At 38.7% G+C, this 20,377-nt stretch overlaps 3 protein-coding genes across 3 annotated transcripts in view; 1 reads left to right on the top strand and 2 right to left on the bottom strand.

The window, feature by feature from the left end:
* enkur (enkurin, TRPC channel interacting protein) overlaps window positions 1-254 on the bottom strand; it is a 2,223-nt gene extending 1,969 nt beyond the window's left edge. Inside the window, exon 1 of the mRNA XM_016572591.1 lies at window positions 175-254. Coding sequence (XP_016428077.1) covers window positions 175-254 — 80 coding nt within the window. The remainder of the gene's footprint in view (window positions 1-174) is intronic.
* Window positions 255-3,135: 2,881 nt separating this feature from the next.
* On the top strand, window positions 3,136-4,999 carry LOC107755702 (threonine synthase-like 1). Its single transcript, XM_016572586.1, is given in 2 exon segments — window positions 3,136-4,737; window positions 4,739-4,999. Coding segments are annotated over 2 exon segments (1,863 nt in total).
* Window positions 5,000-7,145: 2,146 nt separating this feature from the next.
* The window catches only part of LOC107755713 (dipeptidyl aminopeptidase-like protein 6), a 187,809-nt gene continuing 174,577 nt past the window's right edge, over window positions 7,146-20,377 (bottom strand). The window contains exons 20-26 of the mRNA XM_016572597.1: window positions 17,967-18,161; window positions 17,677-17,731; window positions 15,822-15,921; window positions 14,095-14,153; window positions 13,942-14,014; window positions 13,786-13,859; window positions 7,146-8,437 (exon numbers count right to left, since the gene is read on the bottom strand). Of these exons, the coding sequence (XP_016428083.1) occupies window positions 8,288-8,437; window positions 13,786-13,859; window positions 13,942-14,014; window positions 14,095-14,153; window positions 15,822-15,921; window positions 17,677-17,731; window positions 17,967-18,161 (706 nt within the window). The 3' untranslated portion in view covers window positions 7,146-8,287. The remainder of the gene's footprint in view (window positions 8,438-13,785; window positions 13,860-13,941; window positions 14,015-14,094; window positions 14,154-15,821; window positions 15,922-17,676; window positions 17,732-17,966; window positions 18,162-20,377) is intronic.

The raw sequence follows: 20,377 nt of genomic DNA, 5'->3' as shown, positions 1-20,377 counted from the left end.
AACTGCAACCTGGCAAAGAATGAGCTCTCTCTCTCTCTCTCTCTCTCTCTCTCTCTATATATATATACTGTATATAATACACTACTTTCTAAAATATGAAATTAGTAAAAGAGAGAGATCACTAGCTTACTGTGGCCCAATATTATATGATCTTGAATCCGTCTGAAACTGTACCTGGGTGCTTTTATGGGTTTCTCTTCCTCTCTGGGAATAAGAGTATAGATGCTCTCTGGAGGATATATTGTGTCGCTCATGATGGCTGATAGATACAAAAATGACAGGAAAACAAGAAAAAAGTTCCCTCTGTTTGCAAGACAGTAGTGTTTTATTAGCGTTCTCTCTCTCTCTCTCTCTCTATATATATATACTGTATATAATACACTACTTTCTAAAATATGAAATTAGTAAAAGAGAGAGATCACTAGCTTACTGTGGCCCAATATTATAGCAATATTATATGATCTTGAATCAGTCTGAAACTGTACCTGGGTGCTTTTATGGGTTTCTCTTCCTCTCTGGGAATAAGAGTATAGATGCTCTCTGGAGGATATATTGTGTCGCTCATGATGGCTGATAGATACAAAAATGACAGGAAAACAAGAAAAAAGTTCCCTCTGTTTGCAAGACAGTAGTGTTTTATTAGCGTAATGGCCGATTGAATCGGTGTTGTTAACAACCGTCTCTATGACAACCACTGCCAAGCAACATTAAACACTTTTCCTCGTTTTATTTTCTTCCGTGTTAGTCAAATGTTTCATAATTTCAGTTAAGTGTAAATAACGAACTTTAAACACAACACTATATTCCACACGCAATGCTAAATATTTCTTTTATTTGTATTATTTGAAGTTGAGCATATTGGCCCATGAGAGCCGTTTACTGCTCAGCACGTAAACGGCAAATGTCCTTTCAACAGGCGCGTTTCCATTACAGATTTGCGCAAAACTTTGGCGATATTTTATAAATGTCGATACAAAAGTATTGCGAAATGACGGCGTTTCCATTAACCAATGTTATGAGACTTAAACGTAACCTTTTGCCTCTCGCGATAAGTCATGGCAACGGATTTTGGCGGGATTTTGGCTATATTCATTCAAAGGAGGTTTATGCGTGTATCTTTACAGAAGCAGCAAAGAGAGCCGCTTCAGAAACGTGCGTGGCACGGCTGGAATAAACCATAGACTGTATAAAAACATAAACACAAGCATTGCGTGGCCGCAATCAGCTTCAGTGACCGTATCAGAGCCACACTGCACCGCAGACGTGTGCAGTGTAAATTGTCTAAGCATTAATGGTAGGGAAAGCCCCTTATACTGGAGCGCGGCCACTTATGAAGTGTTTCTTGGAGGTTATAGTACATTGAAGAATGATCATATGACTTTTTACATACGCCATGTGACCTGTAAATGCGAAAAAGCCGTTTCCATTGCAGTTTTGCGAATTATTCCTTTTTCGCATTGCCTGAAAAACCACCTCATGCGAGCGTAAAAACTTTTTTGCGATATATGGGCGTTTTTGCGAAATTGACGCGTTTCCATTAGGCGTATTTTCAATTCGCAATTTCAATTTGCGCAATTTGAAGGGTAATGGAAACGCGCCTACACCGTACTGACGCGCATGGCACACACCGTGTGTGACATGAGCGCATGTGAAAGTGAGAGAACTATAGTAGTCAGATAAATGCTGAGTTTTAGGTCAATCTTACTTTTTAAACTCTACATTTGCCACATATTTGTGTACATCTATTCAGAAAATCCTTTCCGAAATCCTATAAAAAAAAGCATGAAGGTTCAAACCTGATGTTCTGCAGATAGACAGTTTGCATTTTAAGGTAAATGTCATTTTTGAATATTCCAATTATAAAATTGACATACATTTAAATGATTCATTTTTACCTTTGTACAGCTAGTGGATACTGTATTTAATGTACATTTCGATTTGAAATTGATAAAAAACTTTTTGCTGTCCATGTAAATAATGAAAACAAATATTATTCGCTTTTTTTTCTTTGATTACACTAAAATCTACATGTCATGTGAATTCACGTGAGTAGATATATTTAAAATGCACATCACATCAGTCCCTAAAGTCCTCATTAAATGAAAATTCATCTATTTTCTAAATGCATATTTCTTGTGGCAAATGATTCATCCATGCATATACTTTCTTTCTTTCTTTTACCTTGTAATTGTTAATCAAAATATCTTGATCTTCCAATTAATCGACAGACAGTCCAATTAATTCTCTCTGGTGATGTATGTCAGGTTCTCCCAATTTAATCTGCTTAAACCTTAAAGCTTGCATTAATCTGCGTCCAATTTTAAATGCACTGCCTACCTCCTCAGAATTCAATGAGTGTTAGGAACCAAGTCCCTGCCCTACATTTTTTATTTTCTATGATTTGTTACACTCTAATGTACGTCACAATGCGGAAGAAAATATCTGTCGATCCTGTCCTAAATGGCACATTTCATGTGCACTTGCGATGCATGCGTATGTCGGTTAAACCCACAAGACTGCAGGACAGAGTTCTCCAAGCTGCTCCTGGAGATCTACCCTTCTGCTGACTTTAGTTCCAACCCTGCTCCAACATTATCAAGTAACCCTGAAGACCTTGATTAGCTGGTTCAGGTGTGTTTGATTGGGGTTGGAAAGCTACTGTCATGAACTCTGCAGGACAGTAGCTTTACAGGAGCAGGGCTGGGGACCCTGTTGCAGGGTGTCACATTTGTAATTTTAGGTTTCAGAAGGGTGCTCACAAGTGCCCCCTTTGCGGCTCTCCCGCGAGGGCTTGGGTGTGCTATTTGGGGAAGGGCCTAAGTGTTAAAACAAATCAGTCATATTACATAGATTAAATCAGAATAAAAGTAATAGATTTATACATTCTGTATTTTAGCAAATGCTCTCTATATTATTAGATCTACTAGCATGTTTTTAATTATGTAACATATTTTCTGCCTCCCAGATTATCTGATATTTTTTTCCAAGATGATCCCTGCAACTTTCGGTCAGCTGTTGGCTAAAGTGAGAAAGCCGAGGACCCACATGCTATTTGCTCAGTTTGGTTCTTCATACTTCACTACAGCACGGCTATCAAATCAAATCTTTAAACCTCACGAGAGAAACATTCTCCTGATGGGTCCTCCTGGAGCAGGGAAAAGCTGTGTAGGACAGATTGTGGGACAGAGACTAAGGATGCCTGTTATTGATATAGATGACGATGTTCTCGAAAAGACATGGGGAATGAGTGTGGCAGACAAGCTATCTGAGATTGGTGGAGATGGTTTCATTGAAGAAGAAGGTAAAGCGGTGTGTAACTTCACTGCTACAGGGAGTGTTATCTCAATGACTGGCTCCAATCCACTGCATCCAGATGCCATGCAGCATTTGAAGCGATCTGGACTGGTCTTATATCTGGATGTGGACACAGAAGATATCATGCAGAGACTCTCTCGAATGAAGGTGAATAGGATTGTGGGTCAGGATGCTGGTGTTTCTATGAGAGAGATATTACAGTACAGGAAACAGTTTTATGAGAAATGGCTGGATGCGCGAGTCCTTTGTGGGACAGGAGACTCCTTGGAGGATGTGGCAGATAAAGTCCTGAGGACTCTGGGTAGATATGAGGATTTAGAATCAGATATGTTCATTTCAACAAGGAGCCAAATGTCAAGTGACCCCAAGTTCTTCAGTGATGTTGTCATAGAGGGTCTTGCACCAGATGGAGGGCTTTACATACCAAAGAAAGGATTTTCCAAACTGGAACCTACTGAATGGTTGAGAATATCCAGCATGCCATATGCCATGAGAGCAGTGGCCATACTGGAAAACTGTATCCATCCTATGGATGTGTCTCCTGTAGAATTGAGCACGATGGTGCATCGCGCCTATGGCCAGAATTTCGCCAATCAATCAGTTGTACCTTTAAAGCACCTCACTGATCATCAGTACATTCTAGAACTCTTTCACGGCCCCACTGCTTCTTTTAAAGACCTGGCACTGCAGTTAATGCCTCAGCTGTTCGCCCACTGCCTTCCACAGATGTGCAACTACCTTATTCTAGTGGCCACATCTGGAGATACAGGAAGCGCGGTGCTGAATGGCTTCCAGAAACTTAAAGAGAGTGACCATGAGAGGACTGGTGTGCTTGTGTTCTTTCCTGAGAAAGGAGTGAGTGAGATTCAGAAGCTACAGATGACAGGATTTCAAGAGGGCAATGCCAAGTCCATCAGCGTCCTGTCCGACTTTGACTTCTGCCAGAGGAGCAATAAATGAATGTTCGGGGACTCAAGCTTGATGGGACATCTAGCTGTGGAATATGCCACGGTTCTAAGCACAGCAAACTCGATAAACTGGGCTCGACTGCTTCCTCGGGTGGTCTATCACTGCTCGGTGTATATAGACCTGCTTAGAAATTGCACATTGACGTTTGGAGACCCCATTGACGTGTGCATCCCTACTGGAAACTTTGGCAACACCATGTCAGCCCTGTATGCCAAACAAATGGGAATCCCCATACGGAAGGTGATCTGTGCATCCAATCATAACTGCATCATATCCGACTTCATTGCTAGTGGAGAGTATGATCTCCACAACAGGAAGCTGCTGGTTTCAAACTCTCCTGCCATTGATATCCTGAATTCCTCCAACCTTGAGAGGTTCATCCATCATGTATCCGGTGGGGATGGGAGTCTGGTCAGAGATCTGTTTTTGAATCTAGAAAGAGATCATTTTTTTAAAAGTATCAGAGACTTTACGGCAGAAGATAAATCTCGAAGTTCAAGCTGGTTGGTGCTCAGAAGATGACTGTATGAGGGCCATAAGGGAGGTGCATGCAACAACAGGCTACATAATGGACACTCACACAGCGGTTGGTAAAGTAGGTGGCGATCGTATACATGACAAAACCTGCCCGCTTGTGATATGCTCCACTGCACACCACGGGAAGTTTGCTCCGGCTGTCTTAAAAGCCCTTCAGTGTCAAAATATTCCAGGCTGACTTTAACAAGCTTGCAGATGAAGTAGAAGCTATAATACAAGACTCATTTCTGAGAGTCCAGTGACCTGAAATAACTGCAAATGTCCACTAGATGGTGATGTCTGTCAAGAAACCCCAAACATTATGGTCACACTTTGTCAATTTGAACACAAGGTGGCAGTAATGTAATGGGATATAGTTTCAATCCATTTCATGTTACTCAAGTCCATAAATTAGCCTTACTTTTTCCCAGTCTCGCAAATGTTTTATCACAAAATGTTTTCATTTTATACTGATAGTTGCTAAATTACTGTGACATCTTACAACTACATAATAAAATATTACTAGGTGACAATATAACAATTTATTAAGCATTGCTATCATATTGCTGTTGTTGCTATGCATGGCTTATTGCTTTAAGGGTTTAAAAAATGAATAAAAATGAAAATAAATGAATAAAACCAATAAAAATTAAAAAACAGCTTTTCCCTCTAAAAGTATAGTTCATACAAAAGTAATAATTCTGTCATCATTTACTCACCTTAATGTTATTCCAAACTTGTATGACATTGTTTCTTCTGTCGAACACAAATTTCGAGTTATCACTGTTTTGTTTTTTAATAATTAATGCATTTAGCAGACGCTTTTATCCAAAGTGACTTACAGTGCATTCAGGCTATACTGTACATTTAGTTTTTTGACATTTACGTTTTTTCTCTCATAAAAGTCAATAGTAACCAAAACTGTTTGCTTACCAACATTTTTCAAATATCTTCTTTTATGTTGCGCAAAAAGAAAGTAAGCCATAAAGGTTTGGAATGACATGGGGGTGAATAAATGATGACAATTAAAATTTTTTGGTGAACTATCCCTTTAATTTCAAAACATATATGTATTATTGAAGAAGCTGACAGATCTAGTGATACAAGTCATATGCAAAGCTGACTGGAGCACAGGCAAAAATGTAGATGTGCCAGTTGGGTTTTATTTAAACCATTCATGATCTTTCCCAGATAAAATTGAAACACCTTCTAAAATGTTTACATAACCTTAGAGGTCGTCATCTTAAGGTCATGCATGTAAATGCACTCATTTACTTAATTCACAAGAAAGAAGGACGTCAACATTGAAGGCTTTCCGTTTATTTTGGTTACTTACATATTCATCCTCTTTTCTCCAAGTGAGGAAAACAAATAACAAAGGTGATGATAAAATAGTTTGTATTCTGAGAGGTGCCACAATATGACTGTTCTTGCTGAGTCAGTAAACAGCAATCCCATCATTCTCTTGGTCCCATGTGATGTTTCATTGCTCATTTCAGATCGTAGTGACCTCCGTGACTTCCGCAGCTCTGCTCGACATGCGAGAACAAAATACCTTCAAATGCTTTATGTACAAGAAACACTCACATATTCAGAGACTTAAATGATATTTGAGTAACATTTAGACATCAAGCAGACGAGACTGAGATCTCACTCACAAAACTACCGGAAATGAAATGCAGGTCGGAACATTCAAGCCATTAAAAATACTATGTATATATTTGACCATTTTTAAAAAATAGCTTTTGAGTTGCAAATGGGTTTTCGACATGCACTATGAATGCATCAAGATTAAACATGAACATTTCATTCAAACAAAATAAAATAGTTCATCCTCAAGTGCTTTTATAGGCAAAAGTTACAACCAATGACTGTTCATATATAGTACTGTGCAAAACATATAACCATACCATATGTGACTTAAATAATGAAAATGCCACTGCTGTAATGTCAGTACTGTATTTCATGAGCATTAAAGGGATTGTATTCTGTCATCGTTTACTCAACCTCATTGCAAACCTGTATGACCAACTGTACTTTCTTCCATGAAACACTGAAGGCTTGTTTCCATTCAATGACTCCATTGACACTCACTGTATTGAAAGAGCAGCTTGAGCATTCTGCTAAACACCTCTTTCTTTTTCTACAGAAGAAAGTCAGTCATACAGGTTTGGAAAGACATAAGGGTTAAGTCAATGTCAGAATTTTTGTTTCGGAGTGAACTATCCCTTTAACACATAAGTGTTTCCTACCCTACTTTCTGTAATATACGTTTTATGTACAGATTTGTTTTGGGTATGAATTAACAAATGTTCTACAAAGTGTCTGTAAAGCCTCAGAGGGGCTTTAGTTTAATGCTGAGGTAATGTTGAAATCATACATTTTAATTTCATGCTCCATTACTCGATCCTTAAAGTAGATGGAAAACCGCTATTAGCAGGATGTGAGCGAGTTTGTTTTTGTTGATGCTAAAACAACACTGGCTCACAAAGACGCAAATGAAAATAACAGTGTCTTCGTAATGCTATTACAGACAATAATGCATTCCGTGATGTCATCGACAATGTAACAAGAGCGTTTTAGATACAGGATTTTAGTCAATCCAACATAAGCCTTGAATGACTGGTGATATTCACAAGGAGGCTCCTTGAAAACGATTGTTCGCCCCCGTAATAAGGCACAGTGACTAAATCAACATAGAGCGCTTTCTTCAGCACTGACAGACCATCACTTCAAGGATACACACGCTGAGAAGTGGGATCAACAGTCTTGTAAAAACTGTCATGGTCTGCGAGAATAATGAGAATAGTTTTTGCTCCCCTTCTGCTTGATGAAGTTTCTGCAATGAATAAACACCATCTAAATACACACTTGAGGCTACAAGATTTCCAAGACTCGGACACGCTTGAACACTGAAAACAAGTTTTATCGATATCCAAGTGAATGGTTTTCATGTGCGACTTTACATTGCAACACCAGACACGAGCACAATTGGACATGAGAAGACCTTTTGAACCACAAATGAAACGTTCTCCCGACAACAACCCCCTTTGCCCAAAACACCAAATATCTATTTGAATCAAACACTGATTGACCTTGCTGTTTCAACTCTGCAAGTCCCACAGCTCTTAGGGATTCAAAGGCCATCACGCTTGGCGGTCAGTTAATATCGCAGCGTCTCATTTGTTAACGTGATGGACAGACCAGAGACTCCTAAGACCTTCAGAAGCTCATAACTGGCCTGCTGGGGAGAGCGAGATGATGAGGCGCCAGCTGGTTGCCGCGCCACGGCCGCGGTCTGTCGAGGGTTGATGTATAGTGAGGAGCACCTGAAGGGGAACTGAGGCAGGAGCACGAGGCAGGGCAGTCTCAGAGTCAGCATGCGACACCGGGAGGGAACTGAAAACTGGAGGGTTCAAATCTATGGGTTGCATATTAGGTGGCAAAAGGAGCTGGCTTTGTGCTTGGACATCATGGAATGGGTGAACTAACCCTCCTCTTCGCTCTCCTCTTCTAGCGCCTCCTCGAACACTCGGTCCGGAAGCCGGAAACACTCCTCAAAGAAGTTGACCAGCGATTGACTGAGGTGCTGCCGTGTCCCCTCGTTGTGAATGAAGTGTCCTTCGTCTGGGTAGATCTAACGAAAGGCACAAGACAAGGTATTGAGCTCAGTTATCACAGCACTCCAGAACATCACATGTCAGACTGATTCCGCTTTCACCCTGCATCTTCCGGGGTGAGTGCAAGTCAGTTTGACATCAAACACTGGTGAAATCATTAGTATCTATAATTTGTTTACCCTTTTTAGTTTTATTTAGCATTTGCAGGAAGAGTCTCGTTGCATTTATTGCAGGATAGTATCAGGGTTCTCAGTGGTTTATTAAAACAAACATTTTTGTATAAAAAAATCTTTTTTTAATTAAAACATTTCAATTTTTTCTTGTAAAACATACTCCAATAATATGTGTGTATGGGTATGTGTGTGTGTATATATACAGTATATATTATTCTTCTTTGAATATTGTTATGCTTGGTACAAAGAGGAGTCTTAGCCACTCCCACTGATCAACCAGCTGTCTTTGGCTGCGTTTACACTTGACATTAACATGCGACCTGTATCCGGATGTTGTACAGATACACATTGAAAAGACAAGTGTAAACACGCTTCTGATCGGAATGTTATCCGATCAGCGTGTCCTGGTCCAGAGGTAGTCGAGGACGCATTGTGATCGGATCTCAGTGTAATGTAAACGCAATCCAGCCATCGTGTCTGCATTCGCAGGTCGACATCACGCAAAACGCCGCCCCCTCTCTCCCGAACAGTCAGAAGAACAGAGCGCTAGTGAGACTCGTACATTTATTTTGATTTGTAAATATCCCGCGACTGAAAATAGTTTTCAAAAGAAAACCCACCACTTCAGGTCGACTTTGCACCGCAGACTTATTTAAATATTGCGCGGGAAATGCAGACCCGATCGGTTATCCAGATCGAGAAGTCAGCTGATGTTGCCAAGTGTAAACACGCCGTGTCCTGATTGACTGATGATCCGATCTGCTTGATCAGATCACGGTGATCACATGTTAATGCCAAGTGTAAACGCAGCCTTTGATGATTGTTTACTAATTGTTTAAGAAGGCTTGTTTGAACAATTGATGTGTATCCTCAAGAAAGCTGTGTAGCTGAAACTCGTAGATCTATACTTTTAACAATTTGAATCAGTGGCGGCTCGTCGGGGGAGGCACAGCTTCCCCATAATTTTGAGGTGAAAATGGGAGGAGGACGATTTAATGTTAATAAAATTCACAATGTATGCATGTCGTTTTCTTTACGTTTTCTGACTAAAAGCAACCAAAAAGTCATTTTAAAGTGGTTAAGCAAATTATAATAATAATAACCGGCAGGGATCCCAGACCAATACAATTAGTGTGTCTCCTCTATTTTAAAACCCACGAGCCGCCACTGATTTTAATGACTTAGCCAGGTTAATTAAAGGCTTTTTATCTTTATTATACGAGTGCATTGGAGTATTTCATCTTTTCAATACTCTTTTTTTTTTAATTGATTTTTTTACAAATATGAAATCAGACCTAGACTGTCAACATTATCAATGAAAATCCACCAAAATATGAATAATGACATGCCTAAAACTATGATAGCCTAAACAAAGAGTCACACTGAGTTACATAAATCAGTGTATATGAGCCCATTACATTATGACTACCCCTAGCCTATAGCAATGAGCACACCTGGCAACCAAATGGTGCCAACAGCTGCAGTTCAAAGAGCAGTATATATACCACCGGAGGACTGGCTTTCTGTCAGTAGAGCATTCAGTGTTAGAATGGGAAAAGCTGCCGATTTATCAGTTTGATAAAGGACACATTGTGATGGCATGGCGCCTCGGAACTTTGATCTCGGAAACAGCGCGCCTTATGGGTTGTTCACGTGCCGCTGAAGTATGTATCAAAAGTGGCGCACGGATGGCCAAACGACGAACCGTCGTCCGGCCGTGTGTAGTCCGCAGCTCCATGATGCCAGAGGGGAGCGGAGACTGTTGTGCATTGTTCACAGTGACTGCAGGGCCACAGTGTGACAAATCTACAACAGTGGTGACCAGGGCAATGTGCCACAGTACACAGTTCATCACAGCCTTCTGTGTATGGGCCTGCGTAGCTGACCACCCAGCCAGGTCCCCCATGCTAACTGCATGCCATCACCAACAACGCATGAAATGGGCCTGAGATCATCGAGATTGGACCGTGGATGATAGGAAGAAAGTGGCCTGGTCTGATGAATCAAGATTCCTGGTGCATCACATTGACAGCTGAGTGTGGATACACTGATTACCAACAGAGGCTATGGCACCTGGAGGCACTGCTGGTCAGATACAGGCCGGCAGCGGTGGTGTTATGCTGTGGGTGATGTTTTCTTGGGAAACTTTAGGCCCCATTATCCCAATAGCACAATCCCTTACATCTGTCAGGTGTCTGAGCATCCTTGCCGGTGATGGCCATTACCAACAGGATAATGTGCCATGCCACACTGCCAGAATCGTCAAGGAGTGGTTCAAGGAACATGATGGTGAATTTCTGCTAATGCCTTGGCCTCCAAATTCACCTGACATGAACCCAGTCAAAAAGCGGGTTTATACTACATCACCACCACCCCGCAATGTACAGGAACTGGAGGATCTGCTGTTGACATTATGGTAACATACCCTGGAGACCTATCGCCACCTCGTTGAATCAAAGCTTCGCAGAGTGGCCACTGTTTTGCCGGCTAAAGGAGGTCCTACAGGTTATTACATAGGTGGTCATAATGTAATGGCTCATTGGTGTGTGTGTGTATATATATATATATATATATACACAGTATATATTTTGAGAAGCGTTGTTAAACTGTGGTACAAGTGTGTACTGAACCATGGGTTTGAACAAAACAATCAAGCCAAATGTGTAAACATTCAGAAACTTTATTGTGTGTGTGGCAGCCCTGACCCTTCCTAATAGATCATAAATTGAGAAGAACAGCTTGACACAGCGACGATCACACACATCATGATGAATAACTGCCTTAATTAATTCCACAGTCATTCAACAGCCAGCAATTAATAGCAAATCCATAAGGGACCAGAAAGCAAAGAGAAAATCTCCTAGTGTGGGAATATAATGGGATTATTCAACGTGTGGCTCGTGAGAGTGGCCTGTATAATCTGTTTAAATGAGCTGCATGCATTGAGTGTGTCTAATCCCACTGCTGGCAACAGCCGCTCACACTGCTGACTGATCGCAGAGGCTGAGATGCAGGGTGTACAGGGTATACAGTTAAACCCCCATTCATTTACTCCATAGAGAAACTGATTAACAATAATGTATAAACCTTTACTGCCATCCACTCTGAGGATGTTAAGTGAACTCTGAACAAATCAGTGTAGAAAAAGAAACCATTTAAATTTGGAATTTCCAGTGAAGAACTACAATACCCCTAATCCTGAAGAGAATTCCACCAATTAGAGAAGTCGATGTTACCATGGAATGTTATTCATGGCAAAAATGCTCAACCACAATCTTGAAGCAAACTTGAAACATGAAGCTCTGTGATTAATCTAATTTGATTGATGATTTGATTCTCTGTGTATTTTGCAAAAATGTTTTTATTCTTTGATTATTTTTCGAATTATAATCGTTATTGATTATATTTATGGGATGAAACCTTCATTATTTTCATATACTTTTTTTCTTCAAATCAAAGTTTGCAATGTTGTGATTCATCATTCATTCATTTAGATTAGAACTAGAAGAATATTTTGAAAACGCTCTGCTGAAAATGAATAGAAAAACAACAACAACAACTTCTGGAACCAAAGCAGCTGTAAAAGCGAACAATCACTGCTGCACAGGGTGAATTATTATAGTTAAAGGTTCAGTATGTAATATTGACAGCTAGCGGTTGAAATAGATACTGCAGTGCAAATTCAAAATATTGGAAACAGACATTCTGACACGGAACACATTTCAGAGTAGAAAAACTAGCTGTAGCATTGTTCTTCATGTGTACTTAGCATGTTTCCTAAATATTTGCAAAAATATTATGGTATTTATATGCTTTAGCACGGTCAAAAATACATACAGCACCTTTAACTAAAACTAAAACCATAATTTTTTTTTAAATTATAAATTTATAATTTATATAATTAAATAAAAATATTAAAAATATACATTTTTATTGCAGCTAGTTGCCAAGGAATCAACTCATTTTCATTTAGTTTAACTTGATGTACAATAATACTTAAGACTAAAATAAAAAATTATAAAACTATAGACATATTAAAAATGTTAATAAAAATAGAAAATTACTTAAAATTTAAAAATAAAGAATTATTAGAATTAGAATTAAATATTTATAAAAAAAAATTATAATTCATATAATAGTCTCTCAATGATATTAAAATAACATTGTGGCTTAAAAACATAAAATAGTGTAAAATAGTGTATACTGAGAAAAAATAGTGTATACTGAGAACAAACTGCTTACGAACAGGGAGCTGGTTCAACCGGCTGTACACAAATAAAACTTAATCATAGCTTAAATGAGTATCAAAGTATTTATTTTTTAATTACACAATATTTTACAAACGAATGGAAATTTAGATTTGAAATTATAATAAATACAGCTGACATCCTGATGTGAGGAAATACAGTTTGAAACATTAACCGTAACAAAAAATATGATATGACTGTTTTCTGTTTTCAGACTTTTTTTAAAAAATTTTTTTACATTCTTCTTTGCTGCTTTCTCATTGTTTTTCTATGTAAATCTTTTCCAGCATTTAGAGCATGAGCGCTGCATTTTTTTGAAATTTTTAGAACAACTTTTAAAAAACAAGTTTCAAGATTTTTTGAGTTTATTCCACTGCCCTCCATCTCACAACACAAAAACACATTCTGTGTGAATGGCCTCTAAAACTAAAAAAACTAAGAAATTCTCTTAAAGGGGTCATGAATTGAGAAATCAACTTTTACTTGAGTTTTTGATATAAAAGAGGTCATCGTACTAAAAGAATATCCTGTAAGTTTCAGAACTGAAAATGTCCTTGTTACTGAAATAAAAGCTTTTCCAAAAAAATATTTGTACTATGTGTCACTATTGCTTTGCTAGAGATCGCTTGATTATGTGTATGTATCTAACCAAAGTCACAGAAGGCACCAACTACGAAGTTAGTTTGTAGTTAGTTTACTATGCAAAACTGTTATCCAATCATAGCAGTGGGCGTTTACTTCCAAGTCTTCAATGCAGCACACCCATAAAAACCGAGCGTTTCTCAAGCCGGCCTGAAAACCAGTGTAGAAAATAGCCTATTACTTATTGATTTTGATGTTTTTGAATGTAAAAACCCCACGAACGCCATAAGTGGACCTCAGAAAACAGTATAAATAATAAAAAAGCCAGTTCATGACCCCTTTAACGTTCTCGATATCTCTTACCTGCAGAGTGTAATTTGCTCTCTCGCTGATTAACCTGGAGATGAATTTGGCTGTGTGCTGAAAATGAACTTTTTCTAAAAGGTAAATGAGATGCGTGTTAGTTGACAGTATTATTTCTTTTACAAAGACATTGTAAGAAATAGAAAGGAAATGTACCATCTGCTGTAGGATGAATGATTAAAAACTTCTTATCGATGAACTGGGACGCTCTGTATGCAAGGTTGGCCATCTGCGGAAATATTAAAGAGTATATTGTAAGTGTTGTCAGTAACGGTGAATACAAAATACAGATTATCAAAGGAAGTGTACCTCGTATGCCCTCCGATCTGGCTTGGGAGGGCCTAGAAATCTCTCTGAGAACGCTGAAGCTGAAAACAGGAAATAAAAACGGTATCAGTGACATTTGTCACAGGCAGAGTTCATTTCCGAGCATTTCCTTTGATAAAAATCACTGCATGGCCATTTCACAATACACACTGACTTATGAGCAGATTTCTGTGCTGTTGCCACTGTGAGAGGTCAAGTATTGTTTATGATGAACACGCACATGCTTCATTTTTCACCCCTCTGTTCCTATAGAGTTCTTGGAGTGCTTCAGTCCTCCTGCCTGCTCTCAGAATACTGATGGGATCCACTGCCACACACAGACAGGAAGCTACAGAAATGGATGATGAATCGGACACTCCTCCTCCTCCTCCGAGGCGTTCACACAGGATGCATTCTTGCTATTTTTTTAATTGTTGGTTCAGTTGTTGGTGACATCTTGCATCACATCTGATCTCACAAATTGTTCACTATTTTCATGATATTGCGTCAAGGTAAAAATAGCACATCTGTCACCTCAATGCATAAAGGCAATTATACAACAATGGAGAAGCAATCAGACAAAGCTGGGGTGGGACAAAAATTTGATGACATTTCCCATTCCTGATATCACACCAACATCTGCGATTTTTTGGTATTTTATCATCCACACAACATTTGTAAAATGTTCCCTGTTGGATGCTAAAAGGACATTCAGCAGGTGTTTTGATTTAGAATGCATGTGAATCTGCTCTTTTTACAGTCATTTGCTGTAACAAGCTCAAATCCTTTCAACAGATTTCTTGTGCTTACTGAGATATTCATATCTACATCTGAAGATCAGATGCACACCCAAACAGATCTATGTTCTCCTCTCTGCGGAGCTGTAGTCTGCCCTAATATTTAATACTGATTCTGCTCTATTTGTTGTTAGGATGACTAACGTTTTAAAGATATGCTGTCTGTTGTTCTGTTGTCGGTGTTTCTTTGTCTGAATATGGCGCTTATCACATGCTGTGTGGTATCGGTGTTTTGTATCGGGGCATTTTAACGAGTACGAGTACGAGTACAGGAGCTCAGTATCGGGCCCGATACCGATACCAGTATCGGTGCATCCCTAATATTACTAGCATACTGGCTGTTATAAAGCAGATATTAATGGCTGTGCATTGACCATATTTTAGATCCCGTAATCATTCTCCATACCTAAACTTAACAACTACCTTACTAACTATTAATAAACAGCAAGAGTTTATTGAGGCAAAAGTCGTAGTTAATAGTTAATAGTGAGAATTGAACCTTAAACTAAAGTGTGACCAGTTATATTTTTAGGCTAACAGCACTCTTCAATGATAAAATGATTGAGATGGCCAATCGAATAAAAAAAGATGTGGATTTTACTGTTAGCAGATACTGAATTCCAGCACAACGCTTCAGTTTTTAACAGTGAAAGAGTGTGAGGTAAAATGCAAGCAGCTAAATATGTAATATCTGACAACTGTTTTACCTAAAGAATATTAATTGACCAACAATAATGTCCTGTGACGTAAACTACTGTGCTTTTTTTTGACAAATTTCACTATTATGAATAGAAAAACTTAGATAATTCATTCATGTAATTCATGCATTGTCGAGAAGTCCTCCATCCATTCAAATCCTTTAATTAATTCCTTTATAAATTAATGAATCCCTTAATAATAGAATAATAATAGAATAGAATATACAAACCCTACCATATAGTGCAAAATCTGTGATGGGCGAGAGCACTGCAGCACACTTGAGCACGGAGTCCTCAGAGCTGAGCAGAAGGCTGGTGACGTAACCTCCATACACCTGAAACACAAAATACTCAACTCTGGACCTCTGAGATAGCACAACTCTCATTACTAGTTACAGAAGTTTCTGATACGGTCTGTGCTCATTAAAGTGAGGCAGGAATTCAGCCTTTGAACATGCATTCATTAATCCTTTGAAAAACGACAATCTTTCGAGGAAAGAAATAGGCACGGGCAAAAACGAACATGTAGCCAGAAATGTAGATGGTCTCAATTAAGTTCTTCTCGCTGCATGAAACCAATTTGTTCTGCTCCTCTTCAGGACTGAAGTTAGTGAGAGTGGAAGAGTTTAACTGACGTGCCAAAATACAGACAGGCTCTGTGGACTCTCTCATTATCAGAAATGCTGTTGGATGGGTCACACTGACAGTGTAGCTCTGTTTCAAAACCTAGTGAGCTGCCTTCACTCTTAAAATGAACATTTCCAAAAGGGTGTTTTCGCAGTGATGCCATAGAAAAACAATTTTTTGTTTCCCTAAAGAAACTTTCAGTGAACAGTTCTTCATTATGAAAAAAATGGTTCTTGTATGAACAAAGAGACTAAGAGTTCCATGCACAGTGCTAGAAAATGTGGCATTATCAGGAACTTTTTTTTCTAACCCTACCCCTAACCATAGCCCATAACAGACATCTCAGACAATGTCATCTTTGCATTAAAAATTACATAACTGAGCGAATGACACTTAATACTGAGCGAATTAAACATGCATAAAAAACCTTCATATTCGCATAATGTGTCCTGTCAATTCAATGTAGGTGTCATGTCATGATTATGAAGGTGTCGTGTCAGTCTTATGCACACCCCTTCAAGTAAAGTGTAACCAACTTTTTTCCACTATAAAGAACCTTTTGTCCAAGGGAAAGTTTCCATGGATGTTAGAGGATCTTCATGGAACCATAGATGCTAATAAAGAACATTTCTTTTTAAGAGTGTACACAGATAACAATGTAAGGTATGTTCTTGATATGAAGGCTGCTCCAAAAAGAGCAGCAAAGGCAGCCTTTTGACAAAATCTCATTCACACACATTCCTGAACTGCAAAAAGCAAGCAAAATCTTTATATCCATAATATCATTTAATTCTCCCTTCCTAATTCAATTTTAACCTAGACATATACAACATACAATTTTAAGCCACATAAAATGTCAACCAATAAATATACCCAATTTATGTTGTATGAATTGTTAGTGTTTATTAAGCCTGAAACAGCATTATGATAGTTAACTGAAATAAAATCAATGTATACTATATATGGTAACACTTCATTTTGAGGTCCAATTCTCACTATTAACTAGTTACCTATTAGCATGCATATTACTATGTTGGCTGTTTATTAGTACTTATAGGCACATATTAACACCTTATTCTGTATGACCATGATGTAGATCTCTTAACCCAACCCAATAAATAGTTAATAGTGAATTTGGGTTCCCTATATAAAGTGTTACCCTATATGTAAGGGATAATGCACGGCTAGCTGTGCATTAAACGATTTTAATGCACGACGAGGAGGCCAAGAACCACCCGACGCGAAGCTCTTGGCTCTTAATGCATCGTTTTTCCTTCTGGAGCATCAGTGACCATTTGAACCTTTTGTAATAGTTGCGTATGTGTCTCTCAGTTGTACTCGGTGTGAATCTCAAAATGTGATATATATATATATATATATATATATGTGTGTGTGTGTGTGTGTGTGTGACAAGGTATTTTATCTAGACAAGTAATAACAGTAAAATGCAGTTAAGTATTTACCTGCCCAAAAGCTCCAATTCTGGTCTTGTCAATATAAGGCTCCTGCATCATAATACTGCCAGACACAAAGACAAAGTGTTAAACGGTCTGACACTTGCTGGACCTTCTCACATGCAGAATAATCAGTATCAGTCATGTCATTGAGTTTTTAAGTCACACTGTGGTATTCTAAATGGCTGTAGATCTGCAATGCAGTTAAGGAGATGCAGCACATGTGTCTGCGTGTACAGTTGTGTGTTGGCACTGATGGATGTTCACTGTGTGCTGGACGCAGATGGCTGCTCAACTACCTGAGGGCATCCAGCTGGTCTTTCTCCTCGAACATTCCCAGCCTGCGCTGCACCTTATGGAGTAAGTTAGTCCCCTGGAAGCCACTTCCACGACCGTCAAAGCGCAATGCAATCACCCCAAAATTGCTGATCAGCACTGATGCCCAGTCAATGTGGAACTGCTCTGAGACTGACTGTCTGCCTGGAGTCCCATCTCTGAGAGAGAGAGAGAGAGAGAGAGAGAGAGAGTGCGAGAGAGAGTAATAAAACAAGTTTTCCTAAGAAAGCAAACATTTAAGTTATGCTAGGACATAATGACTGTCTCTAAATTTAGTAAGCTTTCTGCCACATTCTGCAACATCACAGGCATGTTCCAAGTCTGACTAGCAGAATCAGATGCATATGATGTCCAAAAATGCAGTTTACCCTTGTGAAAAAGAAGTCCGCTTAATAATATTAAATATTTGTAGTTTACTTCAATGAAAATGAAAAATTAGCTGAAAATGTACTCACCTTCAGGCCATTCAAGATGTAAATGAGTTTGTTTCTTCATCAGAACAGATTTGGAGAAATTTAGCATTACATCAGTTGCTCACCAATGGATCCTCTGTGAATGGGTGCCGCCGTCAGAAGGAGAGTCTCATTCTGATGGCACCCATTCACTGCAGAAGATCCATTAGTGAGCAACTGATGTAATGCTAAATTTCTCCCAATCTTGGATGGCCTGAGGTTGAGTACATTTTCAGCAAATTTACATTTGTGGGTGTATAATTATAGTATATATTCTTTTAAAACATCACAGGCATGTTCCAAGTCTGACTAGCAGAATCAGATGCATATGATGTCCAAAAATGCAGTTTACCCTTGTGAAAAAGAAGTCCGCTTAATAATATTAAATATTTGTAGTTTACTTCAATGAAAATGAAAAATTAGCTGAAAATGTACTCACCTTCAGGCCATCCAAGATGTAAATGAGTTTGTTTCTTCATCAGAACAGATTTGGAGAAATTTTGCATTACATCAGTTGCTCACCAATGCAAACATTTAAGTTATGCTAGGACATAATGACTGTCTCTAAATTTAGTAAGCTTTCTGCCACATTCTGCAACATCACAGGCATGTTCCAAGTCTGACTAGCAGAATCAGATGCATATGATGTCCAAAAATGCAGTTTACCCTTGTGAAAAAGAAGTCTGCTTAATAATATTAAATATTTGTAGTTTACTTCAATGAAAATGAAAAATTAGCTGAAAATGTACTCACCTTGAACAGTACATTTATTACAGTATTTATTAATCTTTATTAATGTTAGTTAATGAAAATACAGTTGCTCATTGTTAGTTCATGTTAATTAACAGTGTGTTAACTAGCACAACTTTTGATTTTAATAATGCATTCGTAAATGTTGAAATTAATATTAAGTTCATGTTAACTAAAGTAGTTAACTAATGTTAACTAATGAACCTTACTTTAAAGTGTTACCATTATATTTAATGTATATTATTTAGTATTAGTATTATTTAGTATGCTAAAGTGCACTTTTTTACAAGGGTAGGTAGGTAAGCAGCTCACTGGGTTTTGAGACAGTCACTATATTCCTAACACACTATATAGACTCACTGCTCTGGTGGCTCTATAGAGAGCACAGGTGATTGTCTGCTGTGGTACGTATGATGTGTGCGGTGGGTTAATTGAAGGCGGGCTGCAGGTGAACTCATTTGTGGTGTAATTACAGTGGCTGAAAGTGTACGGCTGAAAAGACAAGATTAATAGCACTGACTAAAGTCCATTTGAGAGTTACACTCTTACTCTTGATGAGACCTGAAGCACAGCGCAGGAACAGAGAGCGGGAGAGGAACTGCGGTTTGTGAGTTAATAGGATGACCTGCAGCACATGCTTTAAAGGGCTTATATCATGGAAAACAGGATTTGTTCTTTGATATAATATTGCTCAATGTTCTACAGGCAAACTCTAAAGTTCATGAATCAAAGCTTCCTCCCCAGACCATGTATTCAAACTTAATTACAAAAATGACTATAAATTGTCTCAACGATGTTAAATGACATTGATATTCAGCAGCTTGGCATGACGTTATTCATTTCCAGGGCTGTCCTTAGGGGGGCGCAACTGGTGCAGTCGCACCGGACCCCGCGCTTGAGGGGGCCCCGCGGTGAACCGGGACGTGATCGCGAACGGACCGAGGGGGACCACAACCCACCAAACCTCTCAGACTCAGAGAAATAATAACATGCAAGAAAACTGTATATTATGACTTTTATTTCATTTATTTTTTTAAATGAGGGATTAAACCCAGATGGAGGTTCATGGGGGAGTTCAGAGAAACTGTTGGGAAACTGACACATTTTTCTGCATAAAACATAAAGTTTGTTTGTGGCTGTGTGTGATGTTGTGTGGAAAGGCAAAGGGCCTG

The sequence above is a fragment of the Sinocyclocheilus rhinocerous genome, unplaced genomic scaffold (genome assembly GCF_001515625.1).
Source record: "Sinocyclocheilus rhinocerous isolate Xijiao unplaced genomic scaffold, SAMN03320098_v1.1 scaffold1193, whole genome shotgun sequence".
Taxonomy (NCBI): domain Eukaryota; kingdom Metazoa; phylum Chordata; class Actinopteri; order Cypriniformes; family Cyprinidae; genus Sinocyclocheilus; species Sinocyclocheilus rhinocerous.
Note: the sequence above shows the minus strand (reverse complement) of the source record. Positions and strands in the feature narration are given on the sequence as shown.